Genomic DNA, 23268 nt, shown 5'->3' with positions numbered 1-23268 from the left:
TTCACCCTTCACAACTTGCGCATAGTTGAGGCAAAAATGGCATAAAACGTTTTACTTGGTGTAACTGTAACTTTACTCATCCTACGTCATAATCCTCACTTTACCAATCCATATCCTGCGCACCCCAACACTTACCCCGCTCACTTTAGCACCTTTCTCGCGCCACCATGTGCGTGTTCCCCTAAAATCCTACGCACCCAAGCGCATTCTAGCACCGCCCCCCGGCCCAACTTTTTCAGACGCCAAAACGCGTGTCTCTCCATAAACCGTCCACGTCAGCTCACCGTTTGCTCACTCTACACTTAACTTTATCTTCTGCCTTGTCCCTTGCTCTCTCTCTCTCTCTCTCTGATTCTTCGTTTTTTCATTTTCTAGGGTTTCGATTTTCTTCTTCTTCTTCTTCTTCTAGTGAATTCTGAATTGTATTACTGAGTTGAAGTGAAAGAGAACAAAGCAAACCATGGGGTCGATCCCCGATCCAGGCGAGTTGACCGAGTTGACTCCGCCGAGTTTCGACGAGTTCCAGAGGCAAACCTCACTGATGACGAGCTGCACACTTCTCTGGAAGGAGCTCTCCGACCACTTCACTTCCTTGGAGCAGAACCTCCTGAAGAAATCTGAAGCTCTCAGGAACAAAATCCAGAGCCTGGACCAAGAAACCAAGGTTTCACTCAGCGAGCTTGAGCAGCGCGAGGTCACTATCGAAGGCAGCGTCAAGATCGCCCTCGGAAAGCTCGGGGAGAACAAGGACGCCGCTCTCATCGCTCTCCGGAAAGTCTCCGGCGAGGACGAGAACGGCGAGGTCGACGACGGCGAGGGGCTGTTGCTCGTGCTGAAGTCGTTTTGCGTGAAAATGGACGCGCTAGGGTTTTGGAGGTTTGTGACTGGGAAGAAGAAGGAGTTGGAGTCGTTGAGAGCTCAGATGCCTTTGGCTTTAGCTGAGTGCCTCGATCCGGCGAGGTTCGTGCTCGAATCGATATCGGAGGTGTTTCCGGTGGACAAGAGGGTGGAGAAGAGTGAGAGAGGGAACGATTTGGGCTGGGCCTGTGTTCTGGTTCTGGAGTCGCTGATACCGGTGGTGGTGGACCCCGTGATCGGAAAGTCGAGGCTGCTGGTGACGCCGACCGTGAAGGCGCGCGCGAAGAGGATCGCGGAGACGTGGAAGGCGAGCTTGGAGGAGCGCGGTGGAATCGAGAACGTGAAGACTCCGGACGTGCACACCTTCTTGCAACACTTGGTGACCTTCGGGATTGTGAAGAAGGAGGATGTCAATTTGTATCGGAAGCTCGTCGTCGGTTCGGCCTGGAGGAAGCAGATGCCTAAGCTCGCCGTTTCGCTCGGCCTCGGCGATAAAATGCCCGGTAAATATGATTCTTTTGTTATGTGTGTTTTGAATTTTCTATTTTTAGAATGAATTAATGAATTTTTTTTCTCTGTATCAGTTTAATTACATTTTTGGAAGCGTGTAGGTTAAGCTTTATTTAGTATATTGAAAGAAATTTCGGGAATGATGCATTGATGCATGAATTTCACTTTGGAAGAGTTATGGGGTTAGGCACATATCTAGATTCTAGAGGAGTTACATGGGCTTTTTGGGTATCTAGATCTGTGTGTGTTTGTACTTGTGATTGCATTAGTATGAGGATGTAGAGTCATTGAGTCATTGCATAAGTGTTGCTTATGCTTCCTGGCATCTGTGGTTCCATGTGTTGATATAAGCATGGACGTTTTGTTCTTATATTTGGTTGGTATTTACATGAATTATGATTTTTTATTTTTATTTTTATTATTTTTATTTTTTGGGCTTGAAGAAATATGATTTGGATAGAATAGAAAGATGGAAAAGAATGCATGTGGCTGACTCTGACTAGTTTTTTGTTCAGGATTTGTAGCTGACCCCAAAATGTTAGGACTAAGGGCTGGTTGTTGTATATATGGTTCATTGTAAGACATCATTTCCAATGAATGTATTCTTAGAGTTCTAAGTCCGTTATGGAATCAGTCAATTTGATTACTTGGCTTTGGAATCACCACCAAACACAAGCACAATTTTCACCAATGAAATATTATTAATCAAAATAGTTTGAATACAAATAAACTATCTAGAGCTTTTATAAAGCCTCCATGAAATAAGGAGATGAAGATCAACTAATTCTAGTTGAATTCAAAATACTAATCCCTATCTAAATAAATAATAACTTAAAATATGAAATAATCCATTGAAAATCCAGATAATTTCTTGTTGTGCTCCCACATCAATGTTCCTTGTCCTCTGTTAGCTTTTGTCTATAGGTTTTTTGTTTGTTTTCCTTGCATCCAAAGGTCTCCTGGCATATGATATGCACATTCGCATATGGCCTGTATCTGTTAAATTATATGTTACTACATGAATGTAACATTGCTTTTAAACACGTGGTAAAGATACTTAGTTTAATTTCATTAGGTTGACTGAGTTATATATTGTTGGTGTCATGGTGCTTTATTGTTTAGAATAAGTATTTGGAGGAGTTCATGGCTGGTCTTTATTTTAATCTCGGCAGTATCGCCATTGATATGTTCAGATTTTTATAAATATTTAAATGTTTGAAACATTAACAAGTATTTGTGAGCGACAAAAAAATTTTGTAAGATACATTTTGCAATCCTGCTAGCTGTCTCAAGTTGTGGCTCTTTCTACCAAGGAGATTCAGTTATCATTTTTTCCCCAATTAAACAGTTATCAGTAATTGTAACTTTTGTGGAATTGAAATATTTCAAATTAGTGGAGATTAGCAACGATGTAAGCTACTTGTTACTTATATACTACTAGTCTATAAAAGTCTAGAACATTTTCTGTATGTAATTCGAATTATAATATGTGTGTGGTTGAACCTGGTTGAGGTATGCTTCATGCATGTAGAACATGGAATATTTAGAGGTTCAACACAAGTTTACTTTAGTCCCATTGTTTTATGATATTTTGTCAACATCCCATGCTTGTTCTAGTGCCTGTCATGAATGTCTCGACTAGTTGAGTTGTTAATACTTTTACTGTATTGTTATGCGCAGATATGATTGAGGAATTAATCAGTAGGGGACAGCAGCTTGATGCTGTGCATTTTACTTATGAAGTTGGTCTTGTGGACAAATTCCCTCCTGTTCCTCTTCTGAAAGCTTATTTGAAGGATGCAAGGAAGGCTGCAGCTTCTATTATGGATGATCCCAATAATCCCGGCCGAGCTGCGGTATTTCTTTTGTTATTACATCCTGAATCTTATATCCTAATAATTCGTATGGGCTGTTGTAGTCTAGAAAAATCAAATTATCTCTCTTCTTGGTGATTAATCTGATGTCTTTTTACAGTCCTGGGTTTTCTCATTCCTAGCACTCTTTTCTGGCCTTTGACATTGTTCTATGTTTGGAAGCAAGCTTTTGTGCCAAAAAAGGTTCTGGTCACTAAAGCCTCTTGTTGTTGGGGGAAATACAATTTCTACTATGCATATGCATCTAGGTAGGATTTCAGGGAATAAAATGTGAAATAGGTTCAGGATATTAAAGGCCATCTATGTTGGGTGAAGCACGATTTCACTCTATGCAAGCATAACCTTTTTGAGTTTTTCTTTCCTTTTTTTTTTTAAATGTTTGGTTGTCGGGTGGGGGGAAGTTGTTATGTTTTCTACAAACGCAGTAGATAATGCAGAAAAGTATAGGCATCCAAGCTTTTTGAATTACACGTGTAGGTGTGTGTGTTTATCTTGAAACAGTACAATATCTACAAATATGTTACGATGAGATTAACATGATTGCAGTCCCCTACTTTAATGGCTCTCTTTGGTAATTGGAAGATGATGGCTGTAGAAAGTGGGTAATGTATATTTTCCCAATATGAGAGGCAACTTAGGGCGGGAGATCTACACCTCACTTCTATTTAACGAGTAATTCTTTGTTGCCTTTGCAGCAACTAGCTGGACGTAAGGAGCAGTCAGCACTTCGGGCTGTCATCAAGTGTATCGAAGAGTACAAACTAGAGGATCAGTTCCCTCCAGAACATCTTAAGAAGCGCCTTGAACAGCTAGAGAAGGCCAAGACAGAGAAGAGAAAACCAGCAGCAGTCCCTGCCAACAAAAGAACAGCAGCAGTCCTCCCTGCCAACAAAAGAACACGAGCTAACAGCGGTGGCCCCATGCCTCCGGCCAAGGCTGGACGTTTGACAAATGCTTATGTGTCTTCCTTCCCTGCGCCACCTACAATTGTTAGGTCTCCCTCTCATGCTCAGTACCCTGCTGGCATCCCCGCATACCATTCCCCACCCCCCATGTATGGCAGCAGAAGCCCACCAACAAATCCTTATGCTTACTCACCAGAAGCAGCCCCACCTCTTGGATCATACCCAGTAGCTCCCATGAACTATCCTGCATATGGAGGCTATGGCAATGGAATTGCACCAGCTTATCAGCAGGCTTACTACCGATAGACATGACTACTCTTTGAAGATGGTAACCACTGATATGATGACCCCAAAATCTCATTTGCTTTCTAAATGGTTTGTCTGTAATCACTAACCGTTTAATGGTAGCGATGTATGTGTGTTAATCGTAACATTTGTCCTACTTCTTGCTCTGCCATGGTGAGAAGTTGTATTTCTAATGTTGATCAAACTTTAGATCTAGGTGACTGTGGAAAGTAATTAGGATGGCAAGAAACAGCATCAAGGACTCGAGGAACTACCAATGCCGTTTGTTTAGTTATAGAAACTGCTCTTACTATTTTGTCTTGGTCTTCTTCCCATTCTTGAAAATGTGGCTTCAAATTGAAACAAATGCCATCTGTGTTTTTAAATTGTTAAGTTGATTTTTCTTTTAAAAAATGGATGGTATTTGATTCCATCTGAGCCTCTACTATTTTCTTCCTTGATTTGGTGTATGATGGGTGCCAGAAAATTTGCTTGATCACAGAGCATGTGCTTCACCACCTGTTTCTGTGGTGGTGATGATGCCCCATACCTTATGTTAGATGGGACAATGATAGCAAGTTAGGTGGTTCAGATGCGACAAAGTAAAAAAGTAAAACAAATCATCTTTTTATCCCAACAGGAGCTATATCGTAACTTTAATTAGACAAGAGGAATCACTCAACCAGTGAGTTGATCTGGAGCTTTTGTCCTGGAAGTTGCCGAGTAATTACCCCCTTTTTTCCATAATGGATCAATGTATATTTATTAACTGTGTACTGAATGCCCATTATGAATTTGTGCCCTCTGTAAACGTTTATGGTGTGTAAATCTCAATAGGCGCCCATTTTGGCAAGGAATTAGGAAAAGCTTGAGGAAATTTGCTATTTAACATTATTTTTCTAACAATTTTGTTAGTTGTCAAGTTTCCAATTCGAAGCTTAACAATGGTGTTTCCAATTAAAAGCTAAACAATGGTGTTCTTCGTCTTTGACCTGGCCCGTGGGTGTGGTGGCTTCTTCTTCTTCTTCAGATCTGCCATGTGGGTTTCTTTGTGTGGGTTCTTCTTCTTCTGATCTGGTGGGTTTTCTTTTTCTGATCTGCTGGGTTCTTCTTCTTCTTCTTGCCGAACTTGAGTTTATAAGACTTGAGTTCTTTCATTGAACTCAATCTTCTCGGGCTCAAGATGTTTGTTAATATGTTTCAAAAACATGTCAACTAACAGAATAGTTGCTAAAACCATGTTAAATGCAAATTTCTTTGGAAAAACTTATAAGTTTCCCAACTGTTGAGTTGAAATATTTGGATTTGTTTCTCAAAAAAAAGAAGAAGAAATATTTGGATTAGTGAATGATAAAATTTATGTCAATGGAATTGTGTGAAATTGATATTAAAGTAATCACAAATTTTTATTTTAATAAGTTGTGAAAAAGAGTTTTGAGGATTTTTTTTTTCTTTTTAAAAGGAAAAAAAGTTGTGAACGTTTTTGTCTCCAACCTTGGCTGCCTCATTAGATAATGGTACAAAGAAGAAAACACTTTTTGCTGAATAAATCTCTAAACAATGGGATGTAATGCTTCCCTTCCGTAACTCCTGTCATCATTTTGCAACAAAGTTGGTTGAGTTATGAGTGTTAGACTCTCTTTTTTTACTCTTTCTCAAAGTAATTCATGTTCTCCTAACTATTGTTGTTATGTATTATATTTTCTTGATTTCTTTTAGTATAACTAAAGTTTTTAATTTTCAAATTTTTTATTCTCTTAAAGGGATTATCATGAAAATAAAAGGTTATCAAATAATTATTGTGGGGCCAGAGAATTTGTGACCCCGGCCCACTTTCCATTAGGGCCTAAGGCCTGCGCCGAAGAGAGGTGTTGCCGAGGACATGCACCGAAAGTCCAAATGGCTTAGAGATATAGCCGAGAACGATCCTGTCCTCGGCATCCCAAAATCTAGAAGAAAGGAATGGCACGCCATTAAAGGTAGCCCCCAGAGCGCCCCCAGAAGAAAGGGCGAGTACAGTGTAGAAGCAGCTCAACAATAAGCTGTCATCTCCGCATTAAACGCGCCAACAAACGTCCTGGCCGCATTAATGGGGAAAGGACCCCAGAACAGTGTAGCGACAAAGAACAAAGGAAAGACTGTCATTACTGCAATTAAGTACTTTGCGCTTGACAGAGCCATGCTCCTCATCTTTTACAACCACCCCCAACCACTTTGGGTATGGGCTGATAAGACCAGTATCAGCCCTATAAAGCTGAACCTACATGTGGACGTTCGAGAGGGGAAAAAGGCTAGTATAAAAGGAGGAGGAAGCAAGCCAAAGAAAAGGAAGGCAGATCGTCTCCAGGGCCATTGAACCTTATTGTAAAAAGAATAATAAGAACATTAAGCCCCTCGGACGAGGTCCAAGGACCGGAGCCACTCAGATCGTGCCGAGGAGAAAGTCTTCTTGGACTTGCTCAGTTCATCTCTGTGCGATTATCATGAACACCATGACTAACTACTATCCGATGACCAAGGCCTAACCTTTTAGCCCACTCTCTACAAATTTATTGTTTGGGCCTTTAACATTCGAACCCATACACCAATTTGGGGTCGTTACAAATTGAGTTCTTACAATTATAATTGATACTAGCATTTGATCACATGTTCATGATGCGCATACTTAAAAGGTTCTTTATTTCTTTTTTTCAACCAGTAAAGCAATCACATATATACAAAGTAAGTACACAAATGATTGCGTGGGAAGTTGTGAGTTATTGTATCTATTGAAGTAAGTGAATAGGATATATATCTCTCTCTTCTTTTTTTTTTTTTTAAATTGGTGAGATATATCTAATTTAGAGATAATTTCGAGATAATGTATGTTAATTTTTAAGAAAGAGAAAACCTGTTATCGTGTAAAGAAAAATGTTCTCATTAAAAAAATTTGATAAGTAAGAAAAATTGGATGCCAAGGTGATGAAATAGATAACCATTTAAAAAAAGAAAAAAGAGAAAAAAAAAAACTTGCTGCCAATTAAAAAAAAAAAAATTGTAAAAATTTCTTAATACTTTCTTGTTTAAAAAAACACTTTTTTTAATACTCACTTATTTAGTTTGAAAACCAACAAACAATGTTTTAGAAATTTATTTTTACTATGTTATTCTTAAGTTTTATTTCTACTTAAACTTACGGTGTAGGGATATATTTGAACCACATAAAAGATCAGTTCAAATAAGAGAATTTTGTTATAAATACTATAAATTGCTCAAATAATTGATAAATACGTTCAAATATATAATTGTTGATGATGCCGAAAATAATACCACCAGTGAGTCACACGTTCCTCGTACGTCGCAAATGGCACCTATACAACAAAAGGAAGAACCTAGCAGAGAGTACCAGTGTGGTACCGGCCAAACACCCTCCGAAGGTTAAATCAGAACTATTCTCATTGCTCTAGAGTGCTAGAGAGGGTAAAATTATGCGTATCTTGGTTTGTGAGGGTGCTTGGGTTTTTATAGTAGCGAGGGTTGCCCCTCTTTTTCTTGGAGTAGAAGTCTTTTCCTTATAGGAGTCTTCTTGGGCGTATTTTACGGGATTCTTTCCATATAGGAGTCCTTAGGTTTCATGAAGCGTGGGGAGCAAGTTATTTACTTGCACACGCAAACATGGAGATCAAGCATTCCATAGACTGACGCCGTCAGTCTATGCTGTTCCGTCAGATTCAGTACCGTCAGCTCCAGGATGTCCAACTTTATGGTACTCTACGTGGAGTTCCTCCACACCATATTGCCGTCAGCTATTTACACATGCTGACGGCAAACTGGAGTTCCTTCACACATGATCCCGTCAGCTATTTTAGGGATGCTGACGGCAAAATGCGTCCCGTCACCCTTGTCCACTTATTTTATCCTCATCACTTGTGTTTTGACATGAGCTCAAATTCTCACTTCCAAATTAGGGATTAACTCAAATAAAAACCAAAGGTTAGAAGAGGCAAAGAAAGAGAACTTGTGATGAGATGGGGAACTTTAAAAACATAACACCAAACACAACCCAAAGTAAAGATATTAAAAAATATAAAAAATTATCAACCTAAAGTGGAGAGAGAGAGAGAGAATCATGGACCGAATAGACCGAAGTGAACTGAAATAGACCAAAGTGGACCGAATAGACCAAGGTGGACCAAAATTGACTAAAACGGACCGAAATGCTACATTGATATGGCTCAATAGGATTGTAACAATAATAAATAATATACTTCATCTTTTAGATTTTATATAGAGTATAGATGGTTTATATATATGAAACTTTGCTTTCAAGATTTTTATAAATGCAATAGATAAGCTTAATTCACTAATGTAATAGATAAGTATATAACCTTGCCAGATATGCTAAAGGTATCTATATGATTAGTGTGGATGGAAAGTGTTCCATAACAATTCTAAGATGTACTACTACAAACTGATTTGGCCTTTTCATCCTAATAAAATTTATTGAGTTTTCTTTTGAATATAAAATAAAATAAAAAAATCAAAGTTGAAAATAGATATCTCCGTCACAGTCCGAATTGGAGTTATCATTTATAATTATACAAATGCTTGGAGAAAAATGTTATTTCGATATACTGAAGAGACTCACCCTTAAAAATAAAATAAAAAGATAAAAAAGAATAAAATGTGATATTAAAATTATGGGGTATTACATATTCCATATGTGTAACAGTATAAGTGTGTAGAAATTACCATAAAATGTGATAGGCGTGTATTTCAGACAGTCTTTTTCTTTAAGTTACACATTTTGGACTTAATATGGTATCTCAGGTTTCAAATAAGATGATAGCATGTTCTTTCTCAAAAAAAGAAAAAAAGAAAAAAAAAGAAAAGATGATAGCATGTTTAAAATCACATGTATGTATCAACCACAAAATTCTAACAATAAGACATCCATTACCATATAAAAAGAAATACTCTGATATGAGATATCATCGCATACATATAACAGACACCAAAACACAAGTCCCATGGTGCCCAACAAATTCTCATCTTGATTAGTAAATTTAATAATTTCAAGTATTATTCACAAAAACCATCAAAATATCACCTACCGTAGAAGTTTCATCCTAAACTCCTGTTTATGGAAGGGAAGACTGTCTTCAGGCGAGTCCAGGTAGCAGCTACTCTTCTTTGGCTCCAGGTTTTGCCAATAGTGCCTCCAAGTTCTTGGTGCGTGTATTGACTGCCTCAATGTATTTTTCAATCAGTTGCTCTTGCTCAAGGAGGAGATCCAATTTCTCAATCAACATCCGATTCTGGAAGTAGTTGATTGCCAGAGCCATCCCCGCAAAGAGTCTAAATGCACTTAGAGCCAGCTGAAACAAAGAGTAACCTAACCTTAAACCCACGGAATTCAAATCAACCCTCATGGTACCAGATTAACATTGGATGTACACAGAAAGGAAGATGCATATACCATTCTAAGATTTCCTGATATTTATACATTTAAGATGCACAAAACTGAGACATCCACCAAACGATAAGATAATAGCGTATTTAAAACCGCAGACTCAACCATATAACATCCATTACCATATGACAAGATATACTTGAGATCATCATTATTGCATACATATAACAGACACCAATACACAATTCCCACAAAATCCAAAAAAATCTCATCTTGATTGTTAATTTACTAATTTAAAGTAGGATTTGAAAAAATCATCAAGATCCCACATTACACAACCTCATATTAAGCCAAAAGCAGATAAGACCCACTTACAAAAACCCTGAGATATCACCAAAACAACTCCAACCCATTTGCCAAAACTCCCTCATTAAGTCAATTCTAATAATAATAATAATAAAAACAAGCACATATATACATATAAAACAAATTGACACAAGCATTACACTATAAGAAGAATACTTTAGATCATCATCATTGCAGCATATAGTAGACAAGAAAATATCATAAGCACCTACTGTTGGAGTTTGTAAGCAACTTTTTCATAAGCAAAGCTTAGGTTATTAAGAGATAACTTGGATATTATCCCTCAATGACTTGACAATTTGATTCCTTTTTGAATTAGTTGTAACCGCTTGATAATTTGACAACTTGGTATTGGTGTTTTTGTTTTCAGAACAAAGTGAAAACAGTTTTCAAAAAAGATTGCTGAAAAATTGTTTTTAGAGTACTCATAATGCAAAAAAAGTGTGTTTGGACCAAGTTTCTTTAATGTTTTTTCAATACCCAAAACATATAATTGGGTGTTTGGTATGAGGTTGAGTTTTTAAGAAAAAGTTCCACACTTTTTAGTTTTTTCTAACACAACAGTGAATTTTTATCAAAGAGAGAGAGACTCCCAGTATATCCCTACAGCCCGAGTCCCTCTCTTCCTCAAAAAGATCTGGAGCAAGAACAAGCAAGCTGTGTAATTGTTTCAAGGTTATATTTTTATTAACCTTCAAAACTGTCAACGAATTGCACCTACTAACCAGTCTCTCAAGAGCTTCAAAATCGACATATCATTGGCAAAGTTACTTTTTATCATCAATATCATTCTTAAGTATGTCTAGCTCAGTCACACTCCAAACTTTACTATTTAACTTGTAACTAACCATGCACAGCTTCCCAAAATCCAAAAATACAACCCACCCACAGATAAAATGTATACGTAAACTTACAAAAATGGCATTTCATCAGTAACTCTAAAATATAAAAATCAATACTTTACAGCCCAAAAGATCATAAAGGAGGGTTTTTTTTTTTTTTTCTTCACATATATAGGCGCAGATGAAAATGAGGGTTACCGTGAGAGAGAGGCAGAGAGTGAAACCCAAGTGAAGTAGGTTGCCTAGCTAGAAAGAGTTTGGAGTCACAAATGTACACAGGCCACTTGATTTCCTGTATAGAAGAAATCACGGCAAAACAAATAGGAAGAGTGTGAGAGAGAGCCACAGACAGAGAGAGAGAGAGAAACGGCGGTGAAATACTCACCTTCCTTGCCGTACAAGAATGTTGCTCGTGAAAGAGAGAGACAGTGAGGACTGAGGACTGTGACGAGAGTAAGTATAAATATAGTTGTGCTACAACCACAAAAAATTGCATAATTTTGTACTCTAACTCGGCACATGACAAGTTATGACTAGTATAAAAATATCTGTAGGTCATGTAAGAACACACCTGTACCAATCACAACTCGTCACGTAATGAATTGTGACACAAGATTGTACCATTTTTTATAACCCCAACATTTTCCATATAAATAACGTGGTAGCTAGCTCACAATAATATTATGTCCGCTTGGGTGGGACTACTAATTTCAAAGAATCAAAAGATTTACAACAATATAAGAAGAGCATTCAAAATTTTCTTAAAAAAAAAAATTTGGTAATTAGCATTCAAAACTTTTTTATTTTGTGGGTTCCAGTTAGCTCAACTGGTAAAGTTGCTGATGATTGTATAAGAGATTTGGGGTTCAATCCCCGTTTACACCAAAAACTGATTAGTGTCATGGTCTGATGATAATGAGCTATCATTAAGAGCGGACGCCATAGGTTGAAACTCTCTTAAAAAAAAAAAAATTTTTTTTTATTTATTTTAGATGCTCATTTTTCAAATTAGCAGACCATCTATTTTACATAATGTTTATTAATTTTTTTTAATTGTTTTTCTTTTTTAGACACAATAACAACTATTTACTTTCAAGATTAGCAAAGAAAGAAAAGTGTTAGTTACACTTTTAGCAACAATAAATATTTACACAATTTTAACTTTGTGTAATGTGGGTAATTTTTTTAATAAAAATATGAAAATGTGACACATTTTTTCTATTGTACACCTTGATACTATATATATATATATATATATACTATATTATTGGGATAAAGTTTGGCTACAAACTTAATTGTAACGTATTCTCTAAAAAAAAAAACTTATTTAGGCTATCATTTTTACTAAAAAAATTAACATGATTATAAATATCTTTTTTTAAAATCTAAGCATTGAATTGCATATTCTTTATATTTCTTAACACACATATTAAATTTCATATCAATTAAATGTAATTTATTATTCTATTTATAAAATAACTTTTTGTGTATAATTTTAAATTACAAAAATTTGAAATTTAAATATTTGATTGATGATATAACTATTAATTTTTGTTTTTCTAAAAATTTTGTAAAGATGAGAAATAAAAGAAGAAAATTTAGTCAAATGATTGATGTGTCAAAAATCACATTTAATAAAAAGGCATTGAGTGGAGTTGTAGCCTTACACTACAACAAAGTTTGTTCCTAAACATTTTCATTATTATTATTATTATTATCCTAGAAAACTATTTTTACAGTTCTTTATTGATACCTAAATACACGTTTTAAACCCTGTAAATTAAAAAAAAAAAAAAATCGTCCTTTTTTAAGTCCATCCAAATATCCAATTAATAAAGGCGCCGCCACTTCCCTTCTATTCATTTTCACTCTTAGCACTAAAAAATAAAATTATTTAATTATTTCATCATCATCATCACTACCATGCTCATTGCTGTTATTGTCCAGAAATGAACCTTTTTTTTTTTATCATGGGGTTTATTATTTAATGCGCTCCCTCTAGTTCGACGCTTTCAATTTTCACAAGGGGCAACAAGAATGGTAAAATCAGTTGTCGCCCACCACCTGTTTGATGATTTGCTTCTTTGAACTCACACACACATTTTTGTTTTTGTTTTTGTAAACTTGGTACGCATCCTTAGTCCACTGTATCATAGCTGTAATCATGACATTTAACTTTTTGAGGAGAAGTATCACCTTCTCATTAGTTGTGAATTCTCATTTTTCTTTGAGCGTGTGTCGTTTTTGCTCCAAGGCCTCCACAACAATTCTTGATAAAGAGACAGAGATAACAACACGTTCAGCACCTTCTTTTAGTTATTCTAGTAGTCTTCATCTCTCTCCATTGTTTACTGATGATAAAGCTCATTCGGGTAGTTATGATATTGAGCTTGTGGATCATGATACGTGGAGAGTTTCATCGGGTTTAGCACAAGCTTGGCAAGGAGTAGATGGTAGTTCTTCATTGGGAACAAATTCTCTTATGGTTGATGAACCAGTTGATTCTTGTTCTCAAGTTGTTGAGTGTGATCAGGACTTCGATGACATTGATAATATGAGAATTCGTGGTAATCTGTTCTATAAACTTGACCGGGATTCCAAGGAATTTGAAGAGTACAATCTTGATTTCCACCGGAGGAAGTCTTCAAATCGAGAGAATGATCGAAAGGAAAGCAAAAAGGCAGAGAAAAAGGATATCCCAAGTGGTAACGTGGCCCCAAGAGTTGAAAAACTTCCTAAGGTAGTAAGCAACAAAATTGTTAAGTCTCCACTTGATGAAATGGATAATGCTTGTGTTGGTAAGAAGAAGCTAAGGACTCCGACTTATAATCAACTTACTGGTCCTTACCACGAACCTTTTTGCTTGGACATTTACATATCCAAGGCTTCTGTTCGTGCCTGTGTTGTTCACAGGGTGACAAGTAAGGTTGTTGCTGTGGCACATTCCATTTCTAAAGATATGAAGTTCGACCTGGCTTCGACTAGGAATGTGACTGCTTGTGGTGCTGTGGGGGCGGTTCTGGCTCAGAGGGCATTGGCTGATGATATTCATGATGTGGTTTACACTCCAAGGAAGGGGGACAGATTGGAAGGGAAGCTTCAGATTGTGCTTCAATCTATCATTGATAATGGTGTTAATGTGAAGGTGAAGCTTAAGCAAAAGAGACCCATTGGAGGTGGTCTGTCATCTACACCTTAAAACTCAGAAGCATGGTTGTTCAATTTGTTCTTTATAGCTAGTCTAGTCAGTTGTCAACTGAGTCTCTACTCTTTAATTTTACTTCTTTATTTGAAACTGGCTCTGATTGCTTTCTGATGTGAACTGTTATAGTTTGATCTGACCATCATGAGACAGTTCACAGGAGTGTAGTTTTGTTAACCTCTCTCTGCTCTAAAACTAAACACAAGACGAGAGGAATTTAGCGGACCGTGGTTGCATGATTCTGTTGTAGGCTCAGTTATTTTAATTATTAGGGTGTTCTGTATTGTTTTGCATCACATCTTCTACAATAATTTGGTGTTCTTGGATTTGTTCTTTGTAAAGTATGAATAACAATCAAATCTTTCTTAATTGCGGCCCATACATCGTTACATGGTTTTGAACTTTGATTTCTAATATAATTGCTTTATATATTTTTGTTATCCTATCTGGACAGATCACTAACCATACCATTATCCACATTTCCACCACAATATCAAATACCATAACTTAGTGATATAAGACACTTGTTTTAGCCCATAACATAGAGTAACAGCCGGCCTGATTGATCCAGCTGCATTTTGGCCATGGCCAATTTAACAAGAGCAATGCTTCTTCTTTTTTTTCAGAACTTTTTAAAGTGGTAAGTTGTAATTGGAGTAACTACACTTTCACATAGTCTCATATTATTGACACAACTTTATTATAAGCCAATCAAAATAGATGATATCATCAGTGTAGAAAAAAAATTATGTCCCTAGATTTATTGTTTGAATCAATGCCATATTCGAACAGGATTGAAAACCAAGATGATTGCACATATATTAACTGAAATGCGGCACATAAAATGATTATTATTAGCAAGAAGCACAAACTAACTCAATTCAACAATAAAGAACCAACATCCTCAAACTATATTAAAAACTAACAAAAATCAAAATCATTAGTCATTAGCTGTTGCTAATTGCAAAGAAAGCAGCTCATCCTCAGGAATAGTTCTAATGTGACAATCCGAGCGTGGATAAGCTGCACATAAAAGTGCATAACCTCGCTCCACCACATCATCACTAAGCATACCATCACTCTGATCAACTGAGCCACTCAAAAGCCGAGCTGGGCAAGTCATGCATACCCCAAGCTTGCAGTCATGTGGGACAGACAGGCCAGAGTCAAGTGCCTTGGCTAGAATGGTCTCGTCTGGTTCCACTTCTAGCTGGGTAGTTTGACCCTCGTGCTCAATGACCACTTTGTATGATCGAACAATATGTGAAGAGAGCCGGGATGGTTTGATTTTGTGATGAAATGCAGTAGCAGAAAGCTTGGTGGGGTGGTTGTGTCTTGGTAGAAAGAGTGTAGGAGATGGAGTGAAGTGAAGGGTTGCCATGTTTTTGTTTGAGGAGGAAGCGGAGGGGGTTTGTGTGCTTTTGGAGTGCTAAGGAGGCGTGTGGTGTCTGAGAGGATAAGGTTTTGTCATTTTTTGTTTTTTGTTTTTTTTTTGGTTTTGTTTCTTAAGCTTGCAAATAAGTTTTTTACTTTTGCTTCATTTTTCTAAAGTAACAATAAAAAAGGGGCCTTTCAAAACAAAAAAAAAAAAATAAATAATGAAAAGGCTTTGTGTGGGGCCCAACAATTCGTGGACTAGGCCCATTTATCCTTAGAGCGTCTGAAGGCCCAATCCGAGGAGAGCTGTGGCCCAAGCTCTACAACGCAGAGCACAAAACAATTTTTGGGAAGCAGCCGAGGACAGTTTAGTCCTCGGCAGATCCATAATCCCACCAGAATAAAGGGGCAAAACTGGAATATGGACGAATTAGTAAGGAAATCCAGAATATCTTGGGGAAGTTATCCATACTACCCTTCTAGATAAGGCCCGACGCCTGACAGAGCCGTACTCTGCAGCTTTATCAAACCATCCCCAACAATTCCGGGATTGGACTGATGGGACAAATGTCAATGTTCGTAAAGATTGACCCTACACGTGGACGAAGGGCAATGAATGCAAGCTAGTATAAAATAAGGAAGTAAGTAGATCTGAGAGGAGGCCCTTTTTTCCACCTTCGAAAAAAGAGAGACTACATGGGAAAACATCTCAGGAACACCGGACTTCATGGAAGAAAGTCCGTCGTTGGGCAACCGAGAGAAGACCTCAACAGGTCCTCGGATCAACTCCGAGGAGCTCCATCCCACGGGGTACGACGCTTTAGGGCTTAAATGTTCATACCCAATTCCCTTTTTCTACGTAGATTCCTCTAAAGCCATGACCGGACAACGCCACTTGACCAACGGCTAGCTTTTCAAGCCCACTCTCTACAAATCATATTGTGAGGGATCTTTCGTACGCGAGCCCAACATCCTTATTGGGCCGCCAGAGAATTGTGTCCTTACAATTGGCGCCGTCTGTGGGAAAGCTTGCGTGTTGGCGCAGGTGGCGGTGGAGTCAGCTCTCTAGCAAGCAGAAATTTCCGGGATTTCCCCCGTCTCCGGCGGCATATAGTTGTTGCTCCGACGTAAGCCTCTGCTAGGGGCTACGCCTCGCAGTGCTAAGGACGCGGGCGTCTCTAGGGGCTTCCGGCCTCAGGCCAACTATTCCCGCCTTGGTGAAGGGGCTGGTGGTTGAAAAATAAAACAAATAAGAGAAATCTTACAAGTTTTGGACAGAACCAAGGCCTTGCATGGTCCTCGGACTCAAGCCTATGGGGAAACCAAGTACATAAAAGAAATCTTACAAGTTTTGGACAGAACCAAGGCCTTGCATGGTCCTCGGACTCAAGCCTATGGGGAAACCAAGTACATAAAAGATCATAAGTTTTGGACAGAACCAAGGCCTTGCATGGTCCTCGGACTCAAGCCTATGGGGAAACCAAGTACATAAAGAGATCATAAGTTTTGGACAGAACCAAGGCCTTGCATGGTCCACGGACTCAAGCCTATGGGGAAACCAAGTACATAAAAATCATAAGTTTTGGACAGAACCAAGGCCTTGCATGGTCCACGGACTCAAGCCTATGGGGAAACCAAGCATAAAAAATCTTATAAGTTTTGGACAGAACCAAGGCCTTGCATGGTCCTCGGACCCAAGCCATGGGGAAACCAAGTACATAAAAAGAAATCTTCAAGTTTTGGACAGAACCAAGGCCTTGCATGGTCCTCGGACTCAAGCCTATGGGGAAACCAAGTACATAAAAGAAATCTTATAAGTTTTGGACAGAACCAAGGCCTTGGACGGCCTATGTGGTCTTGCATGGTCCACGGACTCAAGCCTATGGGGAAACCAAGTACATAAAAAAATCTTACAAGTTTTGGACAGAACCAAGGCCTTGCATGGTCCTCGGACTCAAGCCTATGGGGAAACCAAGTACATAAAAGAAATCTTATAAGTTTTGGACAGAACCAAGGCCTTGCATGGTCCTCGGACTCAAGCCTATGGGGAAACCAAGTACATAAAAGAAATCTTACAAGTTTTGGACAGAACCAAGGCCTTGCATGGTCCTCGGACTCAAGCCTATGGGGAAACCAAGTACACAAAATAAAAACTGTTACTAGAGTATTAAAATCCATCCGAAGAGGACTTCTCGTTAACAGTTGGGTCAGTCTTTAATTGCACGGGTTCCCCGGTCTACCCGCAGATCCCCAGTGCCAAAGGGGCTAATACGATACGGCACAGTATGTTGTCCCAAGGGCACGATCCAAGGGCACGATCCAAGTCCATCGCTGCTCGGCTGCTCTCTCGGATATTCGTCTAGCGTGCATCACGCAGCGCTCAGCAGCTATCTCGGTCAGTTCCATAAATTCAATCTATTAAGGATTACCATTGTTATACTTGATAATATTTGCGAGTTTAAACTAATAAGGGTTTGTATTAAAGTGTTCTTCCGTCCAGAATATTGTTAAAGGCATGTTTAGACTTAATATTCAGACCCAAAGTGGTTGTTGCAAAAAAAATAACATATGCATAAAGAAATAAACACATCTTTTATTAAGACAAAAGAACAGTACAGTGTACAATAAAAGCTGAAACCAGCTTACATTAGAGTTAACTGCGTAAGCAAAAGAAAAGCACAAAAGAGTAAAGATGATGCCGAGGAGATATCTCAGAGGAAAGGTTGGCTACTGTTCCAAGATGTCGTCTAAGGAAACTATTCCTCGACGCTTCTACATGCCCATAACTCAGGCAGCCAAAGAACCTGACCTCAGGCTAACACCATCTACAGCAAAGATGCAGGGAGCTGGCAGTTGGGAAGCCCCCGCAGAAGTTTGCCTGCTACAAGGCAGACGGCGCTGATGGCGGAAATTCCTTCTTCGGGCATGCCAAAAATCTGGCATGACCAGAACCTGCTTCGGATTTTGACTAAAAGAAGGAGAAACATCCTTTCCCCTCTCTCGAATTGAGATATTCTCTTGAGTTTACGCCTCCTTGGCCTGTACCTCACTATCTGGAGTCTCAGGAAGACACAACGCTTTTGTGGCGGAGAGAGCTCCTTTACCCCAATCCTCGCCTCAAACATGATGTACTAAGGGAGGAGACTGAAGAATTCGTGTGAAAGTAAAGCAACCTCCTCTCCTATTTATTTAAAAGAAGAGGTGATGGCATTTAATTCACGCAGCGTCCCAAGGAACGCTACAGACAAAATGTCTCCGGCTCGATCTCCAATGCCGTCTGCAACCCTGAGATTAAAGGAGTCTCGTAAAGGCGCACCTCGAATACTGGGACGCCAAAAAGTACCGCGTGACCAAAGACTACGGAAATACCTCTAAACCTGTGGGCCTAATAAATTCGCGGCTCAGGCCCGTTCTGCATGGAAGCCCACGGACTATGGCCCACACCAAGGAATAACCATTACCGAGGACAACTTCCTGCTCGGCAACTTATGAGACACCTGAGGAAAGACAGGTGCAAAAAGAAAAGGGGAGGGAATAAAGTTTTGGACAGAACCAAGGCCTTGTATGGTCCTCGGACTCAAGCCTATGGGGAAACCAAATACAAAACATTATTATTATTAAAGTTTTGGACAGAACCAAGGCCTTGTATGGTCCTCGGACTCAAGCCTATGGGGAAACCAAGTACAAAAAATTATTATTATTAAAGTTTTGGACAGAACCAAGGCCTTGTATGGTCCTCGGACTCAAGCCTATGGGGAAACCAAGTACAAAACATTATTATTATTAAAGTTTTGGACAGAACCAAGGCCTTGTATGGTCCTCGGACTCAAGCCTATGGGGAAACCAAGTACAAAACATTATTATTGTTAAAGTTTTGGACAGAACCAAGGCCTTGCATGGTCCTCGGACCCAAGCCAGGGGGGTAAGTATTACTTTTTATTGGTCTGCCTTATCATGCCAGGCACTTCCATTAAAGTTATGACAACATCTTTTTATTATTAAGTATTTTGGTCTTAGTCGTCATTGATTTAGATGCTATATGATTGTGCCGAGCGGCGCTTACAAATTTATAAAAAATAAAGAGACAGAACATGCAAAGTGAAATAGAAACAAGTTTTATTAATATGAAAAATTATTACAATATACAAAGAGAGGCTTCAACCAGCCTATACAAAGAGAGGCTTCAACCAGCCTATACAAAAGAGGGGCTGCCGAAGCAGTACTAATATCCACAGTACAGATAAGCAAACGGTCAAGCGCCTTTTTAAACTCGTCTTCAAGGTCCCTCCGATCTCTGCCTCATAGCTGCTCATACTAAGAGAAGAACTCACTTTAAAAAAAAAAAAACGAAGAAGAAGGAAATAGTAAGGAAGAAATCAATGAAGAAGATGGAGGACATGAGTAAGGAAGGAGGAGAAGAAGAGAGAAGAGATAAAAAGAAAGAAAAGGAGCAAAAGAGGGAAAAGAGAAAGCACCAGAACGGAACTGGTGCTGGGAAGACTATAAGAAGAGGGCGGGGGAGGGCACCAGGGAGCAAAAGAGGGAGAAGCAGAAGTACTTAGCCCCTGCCTCAGCCCTGACTCCTAACACGCTGGTGCCATATTAGGTACGCTCGTGAGGAGCCGGGTGGTGCTGGTCTTGGTTGTTCTCGACTCAGTCACGCCGAGAATTCGACATGACGAGCTCCTGCTTCGGATTTTGGCTAAAAGAGAGGCGGAACAGATCTTAAGTCTGCGCCACCCTTGCCCTGACCGAGCCATTTCAAGTTTTGTCAGGATATGGTGTTTTGAGGAGGAGTGTGTCTCCTTCATCATTCGTTATGGAGGACGTGTACGGATATGATGTATAACAAACAGGCTAAGCAGACGCTAAAAGAGGCTACGGGTCTCAGATCTCAGAAGGAAGGGGAGGAGTCTGTACGAAAGTGATTGCCTCCTGCTTGCCTTCTTATAGGAAGAACCAAACAGAGGGAATTAAACGCATTCAAAGTTTCCAAAAGAATCTGAAGAAAAAGAGGCGTCCATTCTGCTTCCCCACCTTATCAGATGAGCCGCCGGACATAAATGAGCCTCGTAAAGGGGATTTACTAAAGGCGTGTCTGGGATAGTCAATCGGCAGGAGCAGATCACGAGCAGATTAAACGGACTCCCTTGAAAAACGGCTAACTTCGTGGACAGGCGGAAAACCGCTCACATAAATGCGGGGTCAAATTAAATGGGCCATATTGAGGGCCCGGGTTTGCCAAAACCCTCCTTTCCAACCCGGAAGTCGGACAGAAAGGTTTTGAGGGGCTATTGTGGGGCCCAACAATTCGTGGACCAGGCCCATTTATCCTTAGAGCGTCCGAAGGCCCAATCCGAGGAGAGCTGTGGCCCAAGCTCTACAACGCAGAGCACAAAACAATTTTTGGGAAGCAGCCGAGGACAGTTTAGTCCTCGGCAGATCCATAATCCCACCAGAATAAAGGGGCAAAACTGGAATAGGGACGAATTAGTAAGGAAATCCAGAATATCTTGGGGAAGTTATCCATACTACCCTTCTAGATAAGGCCCGACGCCTGACAGAGCCGTACTCTGCAGCTTTATCAAACCATCCCCAACAATTCCGGGATTGGACTGATGGGACAAATGTCAATGTTCGTAAAGATTGACCCTACACGTGGACGAAGGGCAATGAATGCAAGCTAGTATAAAATAAGGAAGTAAGTAGATCTGAGAGGAGGCCCTTTTTTCCACCTTCGAAAAAAGAGAGACTACATGGGAAAACATCTCAGGAACACCGGACTTCATGGAAGAAAGTCCGTCGTTGGGCAACCGAGAGAAGACCTCAACAAGTCCTCGGATCAACTCCGAGGAGCTCCATCCCACGGGGTACGACGCCTTAGGGCTTAAATGTTCATACCAATTCCCTTTTTCTACGTAGATTCCTCTAAAGCCATGACCGGACAACGCCACTTGACCAACGGCTAGCTTTTCAAGCCCACTCTCTACAAATCATATTGTGAGGGATCTTTCGTACGCGAGCCCAACATCCTTATTGGGCCGCCAGAGAATTGTGTCCTTACACTTTGCTTCTAAATATTTTTAACACATACGAGGAGAATATGAGTGTGAGTTAAAAAAATTTAAAACTTGTGTTGTGTATCTAAAAGTTAGGCTATTTTGGATATACACCACTGTAAATTTCTTTAAAAAATATTTTTTTTCCTTTCCCCGTGTGTGTGTTAAAAATACTTAGTATTCTCAAAAGAAAAGTCTTTGCTTCATATTTCCATCTACATTAGTATAATCTGGCTATTAACTTATTACATTTTCGTCTGCACTAAAAATTAATTGGTGTCTTATCCAGTGATAAAGAATAATTATTATGAAGTTAACATCATATATATATATATATATATAACTATATCCTTTGTCACCTTCTTTGGTAGGGATTGGACTGAAAATCAAATTTTATTATACCAAATAAAATTTGGAGAAACTATAGTATTGCCTGTATTGGTGTCTAAAATTTAAGTCACGTTTTATTTTAATTCTTCAAAATTTAAGAAATTTAAAATATATTATCTGTAGGGATAAGAGCCCAATATCATATATTAGGCTTTGAACTTTGTCCGAAAATATTGATAGATTTGAGAAGGAATAAACAGCTATTAGGAGTTCCTAGTTAAAGTCTCATAAGTAGGGGACAAGAGGAGGACAATCCGAGGAGTAACTCCTCCTCGGATATGATGAATGCAGCTCAAATATGTATTTCGACAATTAAAGTGACCTTCCAAAAAGCTTCCATGATAAGAATGTGCCTTACGGGCATATTAGAAAGAAGAAAACTCAAAAATATCTAAGGGAAAGCTGCTACCACTGCATTAAATGCACTACAGCTACTTTTCTGGCTGCATTTATGTGGAGAAGACCTTCGAACAGTGTTACCTTGACCACCACAACTCATAGAAAGTTAGAGAGGGTGTCTGATGGGATGAGTACTCAAGTAGGGACTCAAATTATCAACAAGTGTAAGACCAAGATAACCTAAAGAGGGCTATATAATGTGAGAGATCCTCCATGAGAAAAATATCAGAAAAATAGAGAAAAACACTGTAGTAATTTAAATTATCTTTATATCCATCTGTGATTAATCTATATAAAGGGGGACCTCCTCGGACTGAAAGTATATTAAAATCAACTCTCTTATTTGTGTTTGAATGTCATTCAAATCAAACCTATCCATTGTTCAATTCATTAGGGCCTAGTTCTTCGACTCACTCTCTACAAATTTATTGTATTGGGCTCATTGAGCCAATATCCCGTACGTTTTGGGCTTGGACTGTAAATCGAGACCCTACATTATCAAATTAGTTTAATGTAGCATTATTGCTATAAAACATCATCATCATGTGGGTTTATTGAATTTTTCCACATATTATAATGTTAAGATTATCAAATGATTAATTTGGTAAGTTAACAACTTTTTGAAGACTAAATAAGAGTTTTTCAAATTTCAGAAACTAAAATATAATCTTACCTAATTTTTAGGAATGAAATGTATATTTTTGCCATAAAATATTATTGAATGAACAAAGAAGTTGGCAATGGAAGACAAGTTGTGTAGTAAATCAGATGAGCTTCAAAAGATGGAGGACATCCTTAATCAAGAATCA

At 38.8% G+C, this 23268-nt stretch overlaps 3 protein-coding genes and 1 long non-coding RNA gene across 5 annotated transcripts; 2 read left to right on the top strand and 2 right to left on the bottom strand.

Annotated features, from left to right (window-relative positions):
• The first annotated feature begins 292 nt into the window (after positions 1–292).
• On the top strand, positions 293–4818 carry LOC115994169 (FRIGIDA-like protein 4a). Its single transcript, XM_031118229.1, has 3 exons — positions 293–1361; positions 3049–3224; positions 3938–4818. Exons 1-3 carry the CDS (start codon positions 461–463, stop codon positions 4451–4453), a joined length of 1593 nt encoding a protein of 530 aa, XP_030974089.1. The 5' UTR covers positions 293–460; the 3' UTR covers positions 4454–4818.
• Positions 4819–9367: 4549 nt separating this feature from the next.
• Positions 9368–11508, bottom strand: LOC115993545. 2 transcript variants are annotated; one of them, XR_004093012.1, is made up of 3 exons: positions 11418–11508; positions 11231–11324; positions 9368–9789 (listed from the first exon to the last, which is right to left on the bottom strand). It is a non-coding gene; the product is annotated as an uncharacterized LOC115993545 (long non-coding RNA). The 2 variants fall into 2 exon arrangements; XR_004093011.1 differs by having other exon boundaries at positions 11231–11462.
• Positions 11509–12848: 1340 nt separating this feature from the next.
• Positions 12849–14937, top strand: LOC115993585. The gene has a single exon (XM_031117524.1). The coding sequence runs from the start codon at positions 13197–13199 to the stop codon at positions 14229–14231; it is 1035 nt and encodes a 344-aa protein (XP_030973384.1). The 5' UTR covers positions 12849–13196; the 3' UTR covers positions 14232–14937.
• A 91-nt stretch (positions 14938–15028) lies between these two features.
• Positions 15029–15688, bottom strand: LOC115993586 (ferredoxin C 1, chloroplastic). Its single transcript, XM_031117525.1, has one exon. It carries the CDS (start codon positions 15613–15615, stop codon positions 15175–15177), a length of 441 nt encoding a protein of 146 aa, XP_030973385.1. The 5' UTR covers positions 15616–15688; the 3' UTR covers positions 15029–15174.
• Positions 15689–23268: the final 7580 nt, after the last annotated feature.

Source organism: Quercus lobata, chromosome 6 (assembly GCF_001633185.2).
Source record: "Quercus lobata isolate SW786 chromosome 6, ValleyOak3.0 Primary Assembly, whole genome shotgun sequence".
Taxonomy (NCBI): Eukaryota; Viridiplantae; Streptophyta; class Magnoliopsida; order Fagales; family Fagaceae; genus Quercus; species Quercus lobata.
The sequence above is the reverse complement of the archived record's forward strand: the minus strand, read 5'-3'. Positions and strand labels throughout refer to the sequence as shown.